General features: G+C 40.8%; 1 protein-coding gene across 1 annotated transcript; it reads left to right on the top strand.

The window, feature by feature from the left end:
- The first annotated feature begins 1,153 nt into the window (after positions 1 to 1,153).
- LOC145449212 (uncharacterized) lies at positions 1,154 to 11,872 on the top strand. Its single transcript, XM_080327685.1, has 3 exons — positions 1,154 to 1,670; positions 7,415 to 7,629; positions 11,126 to 11,872. Exons 1-3 carry the CDS (start codon positions 1,468 to 1,470, stop codon positions 11,692 to 11,694), a joined length of 987 nt encoding a protein of 328 aa, XP_080183811.1. The 5' UTR covers positions 1,154 to 1,467; the 3' UTR covers positions 11,695 to 11,872.
- The last annotated feature ends 4,564 nt before the right edge of the window (positions 11,873 to 16,436 follow it).

The following is a 16,436-nucleotide window of genomic DNA, read 5'->3' as shown; positions in this document are numbered from 1 at the left end:
ATATCTGTTACCCATGCAGTATGGCACGGTGATAGTAGGCGTCGAATGCTCTGGATACTGCTAATAATTTAGGAAATGTTTCGTAACAACTTGCAGTATTGATTCCCCATATGGTTGCCCGACAAATGAGCATGCGACACAATTAAAAACGACAAATCGTAATGCGACACTTTAGGATGCGTCACTTTGGCATGTGGTTTCACAACCCCAAAACGTACCCTAACCCATCCTAACCCCGAAATCAAGCCAGGCGTCAACGTAAACCATACGATTTTCTAACCCCGCATATACTTCTCTGTCGCGTGCTGACGTATAGCATGGTATTATGTCCACGGACCATAGATTATATAAAGCGGGGATTTGCACCTCATTGAAGGTACGGATTTATTTTTCAAAAGTGCCATATGCATTTGGCAGATGGCCACGAAGTTGAGGTATATAGTCTAACAATCCCGATTTCTAGCTGCCTGACATACATACGCTCATCATATAGATGGGAAAATTGATTTTGCTAATCATCGGAGGTGTCCAAGACTACCAACAGTACGGCAGCATTGACACTTTAAAAAAAGGCCCGTGAGCTGTGAATAGAAAATGGGAAACTCAACATATTTGAAGAACGAGTCGCATATTTTGCTACACCTATCGATATTTAATATTTTTCTACTCTGTCGTCTTTCAGACAGATTCCTGATAGCTCTAATTCATACGGTATGGCAAGTGGAGGACAATCGATTCACCAAGGGTCGCCTGGTACGTATGGGAATATTTTTACTTCCACCTTAATGAGGCTAACAAAACCGATTTATTTCGTTCGTTGTCAATGTTTTTCACAATTTAACACATACCAAATATATCAAGTGTTGTTATAAATCGGTTGGTAAAATACTGCGAGCGGAAATTTCAGGTTGCGAGCATGTGAATGACCACCTAGTTGATATTAAGGTTCTGGTTCACATGAAACCACACGGCATTATCCACTGGTAATTTCTAATAATAGTAATAGTTATATTTACATTCCTATAAGTTAGTATATCCAGACAACCGTTTTCGTGTCCAAGAGAGATCTCGCGGACTTTCCGAGAAGTGCTAGCAGCAGATATGCATCTCAAAATTCATTGACGTCACAACTATGTCCGGATGATAGTAGTCGTGACGCAATTCGCATTATGGACCGAAAATTGTTCGAGCGGATTTTTGAGCGGTATAGGAAATAGCTGACCATGGAAACATTTGTATTGTGGTAAGTTGCACTCGCAATGCACTCGTTATTACACTCGCTGGCGGATGTTTATTATGACTGCATTATGGAAAAAAGGTGTGGATATCCGGCTCGTTTTCAAATTGAAAGTGGCCAGGAAAGGATCTATACGTTGATGCTTCCATGTTATTCAGAAAATGTCATAATAATATGCCAACCTTGCAGAGCTGACAGTGAATGATTTCAATGAAACGAACATTTACGTCATGATAGTTACTATGAAAATTCTTTTGATATTGTCGAGTAAAAATGCACACTTTATTGTAGATTGCGAATGCGGAGACTCCTATGACATATTTATGATCGGGTGCAGCAGATTTCCGAACGAGTATAGACTAAACGGTCCTATGTATCGTTTGGATATGCACGAGAGGGAGTGGAGGAGGGTTGATTGTCCGATACCAAAAAGGTGATAGAAAGATAGATTCATTTCTGACGGGGGGCTTAAACATCTCTTCCTCTGTATATCGTGTTGTAATTTGTTGCTGATCAGGAAAATTAAGCATTTGGGGAAATGTCCGTTTAGTCTTGCAAAACAGATTGTATGCGGTTGTAATGAAGGGTCGGTATATCTTGCGTTGGCTTGTCGGTAATTATTCACGATGTCAATATCTAGTGTTCAGAAGTGGTAGTCAGAAACGACATACTCCTATTCTTTTGAAGTAATCAAGTAGGTTTTGTCTACTTCCAGTATTACCCAAGGGCGTTAGGATTTTAGACTAATTTAAATTCTACTTAACAATTCTCGTGTTTTTGGCAAAACTATTTTATAATATATGTGTGTTTGCTTAGAAATTGCTACTTGTACTTGTACATTGTCCAAATTTCTACTTGAGTAGCGACGATGACTATTTTGACCACTTCCCCAGTTTAGTGATGTTTGAGATATACTGGTGAAGTCATGTATTATTGTATATAAAAGCAAGTATGTTGACATAGGATACAAACCGGAAATCGTACCCCTTGAAGGGATTATGTTTGCTTGAGGGCCATAGTGTGTTCACCGTGAAAACGTAGGTCCGGTATTAGAGTCTTACGGCATTACACGGTGTACGATTTATATATAATATTATTTTATCTATTTTTTTTATATAAAAGTTCGGCTTTACTGTTCCGATTCTGATATTGATAGCTATAATGAGCTGATTCGATTATTGAGAGCCTTTCTTCGCTAAGCACATGATGAAACACCCCGCATGCAAAATTTTAATAAATCATGGAACCTTCTCGGTTCCAACTTCTCAACAATCTCATCGGTGTATCATAGCGCATATGCAATTTATATTCATGTATGTATTTCTATTTGATTCAGGATTACTATTTCGTTCGGTAGCTTGGTAGCTCAAGTCTTTTAAGCTCGACTTTCTTTTTTCTGGTGTTTAGTTTTGCGCATAAGTCTCGTGCTCGTACCTTTGCCTTCAAAAGTGTCGCATTTCGTTATGATGCGCAGTTTATTTTGTCGCTTTTTGGTCGGATTTATTTACTCATTTTAGCTTTCGTTTTAGATTTCATATCTTTTACTGAGGCTCGCTATCGCGTGCCTTCCAGCTCCATGCTAGCTTCGCGCGTGGAAACAGATTGGCATTTAGGCAATTATCTCGCAGTATGTTTTGTCTGCGAGGGTCGCGTTGTTAGCTTTCCACGCGCCGTTTTTACTGTGTAATTTTATGCCGTCTATTTTCTCATACACGGGCTTGTGTCGTCCGCGACATCATTGTTTTCGTGATTGGCGTATTTGACATATTCGCCCGGTCTAGTCTACTTGCATAATCTCCCTTTATAGGGGTTTATGAAACCGCGTGCGACCGTTTTTCGTTTATTACATCCACGAGTTTATTTTAGTCGATAATTTGTGTTATATGTTGTCTGGCTACATTGTTCATGAATAACGTTCGGCTTTTGCTTAATGTGCCATTTGTCAAGGACAACTTTGAAATCGTCTCTCCTCATCATATGTGCTTACAAGAGATCTCTATAGACTCTCTAGACCTGTGCTTCTTAACCTTTTTACCTCCAGCGCCCCCTTTCAAAAATTATCGTGCTCCAGCGCCTCCCACCTCATATTGTAAGGACTGTAATAAAGACAATGGGCAAGGGGAAGGACCGTAACAGAACTTCGTCAGCCCCCTAAAAACGATTGTATTGGGCACCCATAGCGTTATAAACCAAACTCACGAGCCCCCCCCCCCAAGAACCCCGTCGCCTGATTTTGATGGTCAGCAAAGTTGATGTGGCCTGGTCGCCCTGGGAGCCAAAGTTTTCTACAATGCATGAATGAAATAGGTTGTAATTGCATATATATGTCGCTACGAGCTTTTTATCCTCTCAGCCCACGTAATAAGATTTACCAGTAGCGCTGAGACAGCTGTTGGATTTGAAAATGGTCACGTAATTGATAATTGAACATATTCGGGCGTGGCCGTTGGTACAATTAAATCGTAACATGTTATTTTGTTACCTCTTGTCCGCTACATAGTCCAAAGATATTAAAACGCATGAACGTATTAAACTAAAGTAAGCACACGATTCAAAATTGGTATTTTGTCACTGGCGACTAATTTTCTCTGATGGATGTTATTTGTCCTGTGGGGTGCAGATTGCGACGACATGATAATTCGGCACGAGCGATTTAAGCACCTATGGACAATTGGACTTATATACATCGAGGTTTACGCTCAATATAAGGGCAATCCTCTTCGGCTAGGGTTTTCTCGCTGGCGGTATTTTTGACACACTTCTCGGAGTCCCATATTAAGCGGAACTTCATATGTCTTCGTGCATCGTTGCATGGTAATGGCCGACGCCGAAATGCCTATTTCTATAATTATGCGTATTCTTCCGTGGGGGACTCGTCAAAACATTATGTTTAATTTATGTTAATTCACCGAAATAGTTTAGGGCGCCTTTCGAGCTAACCGATTGGTGGTTTGGATTGCAGCAGTTTCGGTCTTGGTATGAGGCCAAAGTTAAGTCGGTCTTTTCGAGACTTTGGTATTGGAAATATTTCGCGCTTTAATCCCGCTCGACGACCATTAGACTATAATAAACCATATAATAATTGTGCGTTAGGGCTGTTCAAAAATAACTTTTTTTCTTGAATCTTGCGGGTTACGTGATTAAATCGTTAGGTTGCCTTAAAAAACGACGCACACCAAATTTGAATTCATTCCAACCAATATTCGCGGATTTCGTAGAGTTTGAAAATTTCGAATTTGCCTATGAATGCAAAAAAAATTTTTTTTTAAATTTTTCTTCCAACCCCATAAAATTGTTGCGCTGTCTTCAAAGATGATGCAAAACAAATTTGACTCAATTCCAAGCCGTAGAAGCGGAGTTATTTGACTTTTTCGATGATAATTCTTGGATTATCCTTGATTTGGGGATAATCCCAGAATTGTCATCGAAAAACTCAAATAACTCCGCTTCTACGGCTTGGAATTGAGTCAAATTTGTTTTGCATCATCTTTGAAGACAGCGCAACAATTTTATGGGGTTGGAAGAAAAATTTGAAAATTTTTTTTTGCATTCATAGGCAAATTCGAAATTTTCAAACTCTACGAAATCCGCGAATATTGGTTGGAATGAATTCAAATTTGGTGTGTGTCGTTTTTTAAGGCAACCTAACGATTTAATCACGTAACCCGCAAGATTCAGGAAAAAAAGTTATTTTTGAACAGCCCTATTGTGCGTGGTATATTCAGGGTCAAATCAAGGTTGCTATAACAACAATCGGGTACGGTCTCATACCCAGTAGTTTGAACCCTACCGAATTCACATCAGCGATTGGCAATATTTTTGGCAATTTTGTCTTGGTGCTTTGTGTAACTATAACTAAGTCAACTGAGAATGGGATGCATATTTCTGCTCGCATTGAATTTAGTACTGTACCCATTTATTGATTTTAACATGAATGTATTCCAAACAAAGCAACTCATATTACAAAACGTTCATGTGAGGTTGTGAACCACAACACGAGATAGTATCAACCTTTATGATACGATGAAGAAATATTCTGACGATTTAATTTTGTAGCTCTCAAATACAAGTCCATTTAGTTATTCATTTCGCTCACAAAGCTTCAAAACTTATGTTATGTGCAAGGGGCTCTCACGATCAAATGTGATATACAGAGCCTCCTTTTTCGATTTTCACACGCTGTGCGCTACCTGATATAATACCTAATGCGAAACATTTTGTTGAAAATAACCCTAGCAAGCGTGACGGCAGTGTTTTAAATAACGGGAAATTGCCGATCGAAAAGTACGTGCAATTCGTTTTATATGAATTATATTCCCTCACTACATGTATGAAAACATGTAACAAACATCGTCGCGTAGCGCGACCAAAATGTCGGGATTTAACATGTTTTGTGAAATGTTAATTTGTTCTGAATACTCATTAAGGATATGTCCTACTACCACATCATCTACGGCGAAGCCATTTTTCTTCAGCGCCCCCCTTATCGCCCCCTGAGCCCAGCGCCCCCCATATCGCCCCTGAGAGTTTCCGCCCCTTCAAAATCGCCAGCGCTGCTTGGGGGGCGCTGGGGGCAAGGTTAAGAACCACTGCTCTAGACCATGTTCTAGTAGAGCGACGAACTTCAACTTACCTCTTTTGTTTCTAGTCGACTCTCCGGATGAGGCGTATACATTAATAACAGTCATTGCATAATCTCCCCCTTGTCACTTGTATCGTAACGTATTTGGCCAATTTTGTATAATAGTTCTATCATCATAAAGGTTGACTTGTAAGTGTTTACTTACATTGATTGCTGATCCCTGTCACGTCATTGAAGCTTCCGATTTTGTGTTCGTGTACAAAATATATCCCAGATCATTTATCTTGCGAGTCTCCTGGATTAGTAGTACACCCAGATATGATGTTTGCATAATGCATATATTCTTTTTGGGCATACTGATTTGTCTTTCGTCTGTTTACATTTATCGAGCTTATTTTCATTCCGCTCATTGGAAGCAGAGCTAGATGTGCCACTGATTTCAGACCTTGCGTCTCGTTCCTCGATATCTTTCCGATCATGGTTTCCAATACGCTAGTGGATTGTCATTATCGCATGAACCAGACGTCGGGACCAAGTCATTAAGTTCGAGTCACAAGTCATATCGTGTCATCGAACATTCCGAATAGACTCGAGTTGAGTCGCTCGAATTTTGAAGGACTCGAGTTCAATCATGTCAAGCCAGGTCGAAGAAGGGTTTATGTCGTTACATTTTGCAAGATAATTGCAGTGCAGAATGAGTGGCTATTAATTCGGAATCCCGTTTCTAATATCGAGGTAATTATGCATTCAAATCCGCGCCGCGCCGCTGTACCGCCTACATATATGGGGAGCTGCTTAACTACGTCGGAAACTGTATGGTATTTGCAGTCATCAGCCAAATAGATGACAGAACATGAAACCTCGGAAAGTTGAAAGAAATTGATATTATGCAACACAATCCACCTACACTTCAATGGGATAAAATTTAGACTTGCACCACCGGTCTGAAATGTTTAAGAACCACTGCTCTAATCTAGCAGGTGGACCACGGAACATATTCAAATCGGAAAATTGTCAGACCATGGCCAAAAATAGGCTATAAACCACTGTCCTAGTCTAAAAATAACGTATGCGAAATCCCTTCATCCTCGGTCAATTTACTTGTGACATACCAGTCTATGCTCTATAAAACTACGCTGCGCAATCGTTGAAAGATTAGTTGCTCATACAGACCGCATCTGCGTATGAAGAACATGCACGTACCGTACAGGTAAAGCGATTCAGTCGACACTAATTACCTAGTGAATTTAATTGAAACAATGTTGTTTCCAGTCTCAAGTCCTTCCACATTTCTGAAACGGTGACTCATGTCGATTTCACGAAGTGACTCGAGTCAAGTCAAGTCGAGTCGAGTCGTTCAGCATTGGTTCCCTCCACTCTTTTCGGTGGATTAAACATAAAGATCAAGTTCGCGTCTTGCTTGTCCATGCTGAACTGATGGCACTTCATATAGGTCGACAACGCCGTACCTTATGAGATCATAATATACTCTGTTAGCTAGAAGAAATTTAACGAAAATTTTTATTGCACTTCTATGCGATATAGTCATGCAAAAGTCATGCACTTCCTGAAATTATTTTTGTCCATGTTTTCAGATTTAATTTCGCAGTTACGACATTCGGGAACACTATCTGGGTTTTGGGGGGCACTTCTGGTGTCTTTGACAATATCTTGAAGAGCGTGATTGTGTATGACCCCAGCAACGGAAGTTGGAATCATGAAACTGATATGCCACACTACAAGACGGGGTTGAGCGCTGTTGTTATGGGTCGTCGGGTGTATGCCATTGGAGGTCAATCCGACACGGCAGGTGTGTTTTTTTAAAATGAACGTAGAGGCGATCATCCTGAAAATATCGAGTAACAAGTTGTGTGATCGCGGCATAAGCGCAAGTATAATTTCCGTGTCGCATTTCATGATTGCGGTCGGGCTACTTCGTTGAATCACTGGGGAAGCACCATGTATTTGTCCATATTATTCACACCCTTTGGAACGCAGAAACATTCCACCGATCTGCATGCAAATAACAATGCGTATAGGTTGGGGTTTCCATACGTAGTAATTAATAAGAATTCTCCCGCCTTTTTAAAGAAACGTCCTCCCTCTCTTCGCCCAAATATCGTCCTTTTTGGCAATTCATCCATATTTTCAATTTAATTCCTAATAAGACCACGAATTCAGAGAAATGTTGGGCCGAACCCACGGTCGACAGGCATATCTGGGGTCGAGTTTGAAAAATGACTTTTTTTTAGTCAGCCCAATGCTCTTTAAATATTAAAATCGCCCATTTTCTCGTCCGCTTTAGTAATTTTGCAGCCTGTGAGAATTGGTAAATTGCTGGAAATTGGAGGTAGTCAGTAACGAGGTAAACTTGCGATTATTCCGAGGACTGAATTTTTCCCACTTGCGCTACCTATTCAAGTTATTATGTTTCGGGTTGCGACACAATGAGTAACGACAGTGAAGCACACTGCACTTGCCCAGCTCACTTTAAAACTCCAAAACTATCCTCAGTCATAACTATAAAGTGGGGTCACCAACACGCGGCCCGCGGGCCGCATGCGGCCCGCCAAGTCATATTCTGCGGCCCGCGACCTGATTTGAGCTTTAATTAACTACAGTCTCAACATGTTGTTGTTGTTTCAAAATAAGCTATATTCTCTTCTGCCCAACATCACTATTCGTCATTATAGCTAAAACGGCTCTGGTGATGGCAACAGCATTCTATCGAGGGAGAATCAGCTGATGTGAATGGGCAATGGGCATATTGTCTTGACTTGCAACGGCCCAAACACTGCCAAGACCGAGGCGCATAGAAAATGGCTTACGGCAGTGGTTCCCAAACTGGGGAGCACGCGCCCCTTGAGGGGGTGCGAAAGCATCTGAAGGGGAGGCGGAGATGCGCTCAAATGAAAGATTTTTCGCGCTCCGAGCGATTTACCTCTACTTCATTGTTATTGCTATGTGTATAGTCCGGAATTCATCTTATAGAATTATGTTATCAACAGCCATGACCTTCCATGCCATCAAACTAGCCGTTGGTATTGCTAGCATTCTGGTTGCATTTTGTGATATGACGATTTTTCAGTATCATAAAGGGGTGTGTGTCTAAAAAAGTTTGAGGACCACTGGCTTAGGGCTTCCCCACAAGATCAAGCTTTACGTGGCGATGGTCTTTCAGCTAGTAACGAGTCTCGCTAGTCCTAAATATCGATTCCTTAGTCGCTGAAAAGCGTTTCCGGGCATCGTGCACAGTTCAAAATAAAATTTAATTGGTGATAATGATTTTATGTTGTATTTGTATTCCTTTAATGAAATATTATTTATTTTGTGGTCAAATATGCCCATTGTATATGTTAGGTAGCTCACCGTTGTACTGACGTAGAGTTTTAGAACGTGGTTTCCTATTTTACATCGATATTGAATTCATGCGGCCCGCGGCCTCTGCGAAATTTGAAAAGTGGCCCGCGACCCGTTCTGAGTTGGCGACCCCTGCAAACCATCATATAACCCCAGCTTCGTCCCAACCCAACCATACGCGTCACGTGCTCTTATGTCGAGAGACTTATTTTTCAATATACTGCAACGTTTTAATTTTCCCATGGCGGAATATTTCTGCGAGCTACTAAAATCATTTAATATTACAGCAATAGCTCGAAATCGGGACAGTGTAGACCAGGGGTGGGCAAACTTATAGCTCGCGGACCGCATTCAACATCTGATTCGCGGAAAGCACTATTGATTATATATTATCGGGATTATCAACCAAAACGCAATCTCGGTATATGATTATATAGTGAGAACATGGGCATAATATATATGTATATTAGAAACCTCGCCAAACATTGCTTTGATAACTTTCACGCGTAAGACACATTGGGATTTTATAAGCTGGTCGACATCAATAACCAATTTGTCAAACTAGGGATTAAAGTCGGTCATCCCGATTCTTAGAGCAGGACTGAAATTTGAATCTGTTAACAGCGATATGTTAAGAGATTTGCTGATTATAGCTTTGGCTTCATTCCAGGACACACAAAGCTGACAGCATTATAGCCATGTTAGCTACAAATACGCTTACAAAATATGTAAGTGACACGAATATTAATATAAAAAAATACTTATACGCATGCAGAGAACGAATCCACCGAACACACACGTGAATCGGATTTTCCAAATACAGCATGGTGGAGTAGCCAATCTAAAATCACACTCGTGATCCGAATTAACTCATTCCCGTTTTGACTTTCTGTGATGCTTCGTTAAAACCTTTCAAAATGAGTGGACGTTGAGGTCGGGCTATCGCGCCAGCAATGACATCAAAAATACTGTAGCAAGAATATAACTTATATTGATCATGGTGAAATATATTAGGATAAAGTTTAATCAAGACTTTGCAGTAATTTGATTTTTATTGCGCATTTTATCTGTATATTTATTACGGGATTGCGGGCCATATGAAGCCCGAGGGCCAAAAGTTGTCCACCCCTGATGTAGACTCTCATTGACAGCAGTAGAAATTTGAGTTCGAAAATTGCGCCCTTGGTCGGGTTGGTATTCATTCTGTGTTCGCCACGAATATCCATCTTGCCACCGTGAAAGTGGTCAATCGCGATTAGCTGGCTAGGGCTGATGCCCCGTCCAAATCCGGTACTCAAACCTTTAATTTTTATCTGGAATTCGAGCAGTTATGATACGTCTTGATAGTAGTTACTCAAAGTTGTGAATAAGAATAAATGACCTTATGTTGACGTTCGTGTAAACTGATCACCTCTTGATGAAATAGGCTTGCAGCACTGTGTCGGATATTTGTGCAACAATGACACAATGAATTAATTTCACCAGGATCTAAGCAGCGCAAAATGTATATTGATCGTGGGCACCTTCCGTGAGTGAAGCATGTCTTAGAATTTAGGTATGCGGTTAAAAATATTAGCAGGGATGTCGAGATGAAACTGTCGTCCTCATTAACTAGCTAAGTCCATGAAATGTTAACCTGGCATTCAGTTCATTCATAAAAATATCCAATAGCATTGTAGCCGTCAAACGAAAGTAAAATCTTAAACTTCTGAAACGTCTGACCGTTCGATCGATCCGATCCATCGCGTCATGGTAACCAATAACTATTATTGGGTGACTCTATTTTACGCCGTAGTTTTATATCACATGACTCGGGACATGTTCGTTGTTATGACGACTTATAAAAGTGTTTGCGAATTCGTACTGTCCGTGGTATAATGGTAGTATCTGCTGCCTATCATGTTGTTTCCGGTCATGGATTTAAATCCCTGCTTGTCAATTTCTAGATGGGAATACGGTCGAGTTATATCACAATAGGGTGTGGCAGGCAGCTACTCCTTTGATACACTGCAGACACTCTTTTGCGACTGCTGTGGCTGAAAATCGTATATATGCTGCAGGCGGGATGTTGGGTGATGCAAAATTGTCATCGGTGGAATATTACAGCCAAGAAACCGGTATGTGGACGGAATTGACGCTGAAAATGCCAGCGCCTCGGGCATGTTTCTCGCTATTCGTTATCGGAGACAAGATGTATGCTGTTGGCGGCGATGAAAAATCAACCATCAGATCCATCGATTCAATGTATACAGATGGTCAATGGTCGACAGATCCAGTCCATTTACCATCGTATTTTCAAAACCGCATTGGCAGCGTCGCGACGAACAGAGATATCTACGTGGTCGGATGTTTTTTTGGGGACCACGAGACGGGGATACTCAAGAAATTACGACTTGGAGATGTTGATACTTCATTCGTAGCGCACTGGCCGTCCGGAACTCGGTTCGACAATGCACGACTTGCTGTATTGAAAACGCGACCATGTGAAGCTGAGAGGGCGCGTAACGATTCATAGTTTCCCGCATTCGTGCGGACCATGCCAAGAAGTTTCGAATTACTTATCTGTTTTGCAAGTCTGAATAATCTGCACGATATCTTCACATGATCATATATTGGGAGAGAAATGCTTTTTCTGTGTGTCTGTTTGTGTACGCATCACTACAATACAATACGCATCACTACAATGCAATATCTTCTAGAACAGTGGTTCTCAACCGCCGGTCCGCGGACCGGTGCCGGTCCGCGACGACATTCCTGCCGGCCCGCCAGGTATATTACAATTTTATACCATAAGTTCAAGATGCAATGTTAAAGGCGTGTCCAATAATAAAATAAATAAAACATCAAATTTTAAAATAATTCAGAACTTCGTGAGGTAACATTAGGGCTATGGAAACATGTTTGATTTGACTTCAAGTTCAAGACGTGTCGTTAGACGACATGCGAGCGACAAGTACATAACAGATACGAGCTGACTCGTCGCTAAACAGCGCAGTTTGCGCGATCATTCGTTTTTGATTCATTAATTTTGTGCAGGACCGTAACGGGTTCCCTCAAACCACCCAATTGGAGAGGGGCCGAGCTTCAAAAGAGTCCAAAATTATTTTGAAAATGAACATAAATCATAGTGTATTTGTTTGAAACTTTTTCCCAAACATTTTTCAATTTCTTTTTGCGCTTTTCGCGATTTAGTGTCACTAAATGTCTAGGAGCCCTTCTCCGAGAAACACGCATGATTTATAAAAATAGGCATTTCGGCGTCAGCCATTACCGCACCACGACGTACCAACACATAATTAAGTTAAGGCTAACATGGGACTCCAAACGGTGTGGCAAAATTCGGCAGCGAGAAACCCGATTAAGTCATGAATGATCGAAAATTTTCACTATTGGCGCGATGATGCAACATAAACTCTCTGCTGACACTGAGTAGAATGAGTGTGCTCACAAGTACAGGTGAAAACATCCACCCAAGTGTAGGGTCTGGAGGTGGTATAGTCGCTGCAAGGTGTTTTCTTGCGGTACGCATAGTATTCGTAGTTGCCAGAGTAGCCTATGCGTCTGGTGGTCGTGGGCAATGAGCAAGATAGAACGACAAGGTGCTTGGTTCGACTCCGAAACGCTTGTTCTCTCGATATTGTCAAAGAGAAGGATATTATTCAAGTTGGCGTGGTCGGTTAAACCCACGGCCTTCGGCGCGAACGTTTGTAAACGACTCTCAACGGTAGGACGTTTATCTGGAAAAGGCAATTTTATGTTGACTCAGCAGACTGACTACCATAAAATCACCTGGATGCCATCATGAAGATAATAAATTAAGATCAAAACCCTCTAAATGTCGCTCTCTAGCACCATATAATTGCAGAAAACGGTTGCATACTCTACATTTTGCCTTCATTTCAATTTTGAAAATTCACCGGTCCGCCAGACATTTTTTTGAACTTTTACCGGTCCGCGAGGTTAAAAAGGTTGAGAACCACTGTTCTAGAATCTAGGCGGTGTGTAGAGATGATCATAAAGGCGTGGATCTGGCAATACAATGCCAATCCGACCCGAAAGCGTTGTGCTCATTTATCAGTTCGTGCCTTTCAAAAACACGTTTCGGCATTGCAGATGCTGAGGATTAGGACGTAACATCGAATTGCTAACGTGGGCAGCGCGAGCCCACATGTAACATCTTTTGACGCGGTTACCCGTCAGGACCACGCGAAACATTTTGAATGCTTATTATTAGGGCGATTTTTCTTTCGACCTAAAAAGGGAAAGATTTTGACAAAAAATAATCATTTGACATTTTTGACCTTAAAAAACCTAATTTCGACCTCGTGTAGGTAAATTAGGTGTTTTCCCACATAATGTTAGAATTGCACATTTGCACAACTTATCTTCATTAAGAAGTAGTTTGGCCTGAAAAAAACTTCTTTGACTTAACAACTGACAAATTTTCACATGAAAAAACTTCATTTTAATGCAATCCGGACCTCGCGCAATATGGTAGAAATAATTAAAATTTGTTGTAGTCCAACAAAAGATACTTTCCTACATTCTCGGGTAGAGAGGAATACCGTTCAACAGCAGCAGTTGTTGGCTGTCAACACGGAAGTTGTGCGTACACTGCTGTTGACACACCGTGATGCTTCATTCTGACAATGGTGCGTACATCGCAATTTTTCATCATAAGCTTCTTGATATAAAAACCATTACCCACGCAGTCTTGCTTCAGTTAGCGGTACGTTCAGCATGGAACCATGTCAACCTATTTGTTTCATTTGGCCGTTTATTAATTCACAATGAGCAGATAATGGGCCGTCTACAACGGTAGGCCTCTAAAGTAAGCTGCAGGCTGTAAATAGTCAAATGATCAGTTCACCGACAGTGCAAACATTTACTATACAAACGAAATGCAGGTGGCAAAAACATTCTGACTTTGTAAACAATGTTGACAATTGTTTTTACCTAGCGCTACAATCTTGACAACATTTTTACGTATTTTGACATGCCAAAAAATCGCCATACTTGTTACAGAAGCTCTCAACAGACAACAGCTTGGAGGTCCAAAATACAAGCAGAAAGACATCGAAAATTACCGATAACTGAACGCTGGCATGTAATTATAAAATCCGATTGATAAGACGGCAGTGTTGGGAAGACTCGAGTCATGACTTGACTCGAGTCAGACTCGAGTCACTTTTTCGAATGACTTGACTTGACTCGAGTCACTTTGCTAAAATGACTTGACTTGACTCGGCGTATCAGAAATATGGATTGACTCGTGACTCGGAGTAAAATTCACGAGTCAATTTCAAGTCATCAAGTAATCGGTGTCGATAAAAATCGCTGAATCTTGCATACGTTCGGATTGTTCGCGAAACGCTGGTGTAACCGTGAGAGCGACCATTCATTTAATGATCGTGCGTTTTACTGAGCCTCCATTGTTCTCTCACAGATAAATTGACCGCAAACGACATGATCGAAGCTTATAGCTTACGTTGTCGTAAACTAGTATAGTAAGGTGATTAATCTCTGTTTTTGCCTCCAAACCACTTGTTTTATTGAAATTGAATTCGAATATATGAAATTGAATTCGAATATAGTTTATATAGTCCTCAACCATTTGCGCAGGCTCGAATTGCATCATATCGATTTGTAAATAGGTAATGTATGGCATCCTATCAATTCGTATCTATTCTCTAGTTTGGCTGGTAACTATAAACTGTGATTTAGCAGTTCTACGTATATGTGAGCGATACAGCGCCTTCTTGCGTGTATATTTAATTCTATATTCGTTCATCGAAAAATCAATGACCACTCAATCTGTATTTCATACAGATCAAAATGCAATGACGTCATCATGCCCCATACTTCGAAAAGGCAACTTGACTTGACTGTGACTTGACTCGTGACTTGACTCGTGACTTGACTTGACTTGACTCGACTTGACTCGAGTCACTTCCAAAAATCCAGTGACTTGACTCGAGTCACCTTTGAAAATCGATTGACTTGACTTGACTCGAGTCAAAATGGGCAATGACTCGAAATGACTCGTGACTGGAAGGTAGTGACTTGATCCCAACACTGTAAGACGGTCATTTTCATGAATGCTGCCAATGTAAGCAGCAACACCACTTATAAGAAATATATTTATTCATTATGACCCTGATGTTGACCTATTGGCACGGACGGATTGTCTGAAGTCTGGCGAGTTCAATTAACCCTGATCACTTTGTTTGAGAACGGAGAGATATTTGATAGTAATATGTGAAACTACGAATATTAATGACAAAATTCATTCGTTAACCTGAATAAATTTTCGCGCATTACACGACCATAACCGATCCCAGTTGTTATTCATAACATTACCACTATGTAGCGATTTCGATGAGCACAGTAAGACGATATGAAAAGTAGATTAGTCCGGAGCTAACTAGACATGGACATGGACGGACATTAGGGCTGTTCAAATATAACGCCTTTCCTGGATTCCGGCCATTCACTGAATAAATTGTCAGGTTACCCTAAAAAAACGCTTCGCACCAAATTTGGTTCAATTCTAACCAGTATAAGACTCCACAGATCCAATTAAAAATTTTATTTATTAGGGAAAATTAAAAGAAATTCAATTTTTTTTCTGTCAACACCAAAAAATTGTTGAGCTGTCTTCGAAGACGATGCAAAACGAATTTGGCTCAATTCCAACTAGTAGAGGCGGAGTTATTTGAGTTTTTCGTTGACAGTTCTCAGATTGTAAATGTAAATGCGGCTGTGAATAGCAAAAAGGTTGGCCACACCTGCCCTAGTACCATACTTGCAGCAAAGCGGCTGGATACATTAAATTTAGGGATGATTTCAATTTTTTAAGGTCCACCGGTCCGCCAAATATCTTTTGAATTTTTAGCGATCCGCGAGGTGAAAGGGGTTGAGAACCACTGCTCCAGGGCTTCCTTCCACTGTTTGCTGTTTTGGGGCGATTCTTTGTGTCCCAGTATTTTCATTTGTTAACCCAATTAATCTTATTGTATGTTGATCTTTAGGGCACTCGCTCCACCGAATTCTTTTAGTATGTCCATGGCTTCGCCCGTTTCGCGTTGGGCGTCTAGGGTTATAGTCCCATCTTCGGCATATGCTGGTACGCTAATCCTTCTCATTACGGGGACTTTATATCCCTTCAGTTCATGGTTCAGTTTTTGCATAAGTGCTCGGCATGAGGTCGGAAATTGGTCAAAATCAAGTTTTGTAAGGTCAAAAAATGTTAAATGA

Source organism: Botryllus schlosseri, chromosome 10 (assembly GCF_051294905.1).
Source record: "Botryllus schlosseri isolate E-star chromosome 10, Bs_hap1, whole genome shotgun sequence".
Taxonomy (NCBI): Eukaryota; Metazoa; Chordata; class Ascidiacea; order Stolidobranchia; family Styelidae; genus Botryllus; species Botryllus schlosseri.
This window is presented reverse-complemented; position numbering and strand designations above follow the sequence as displayed.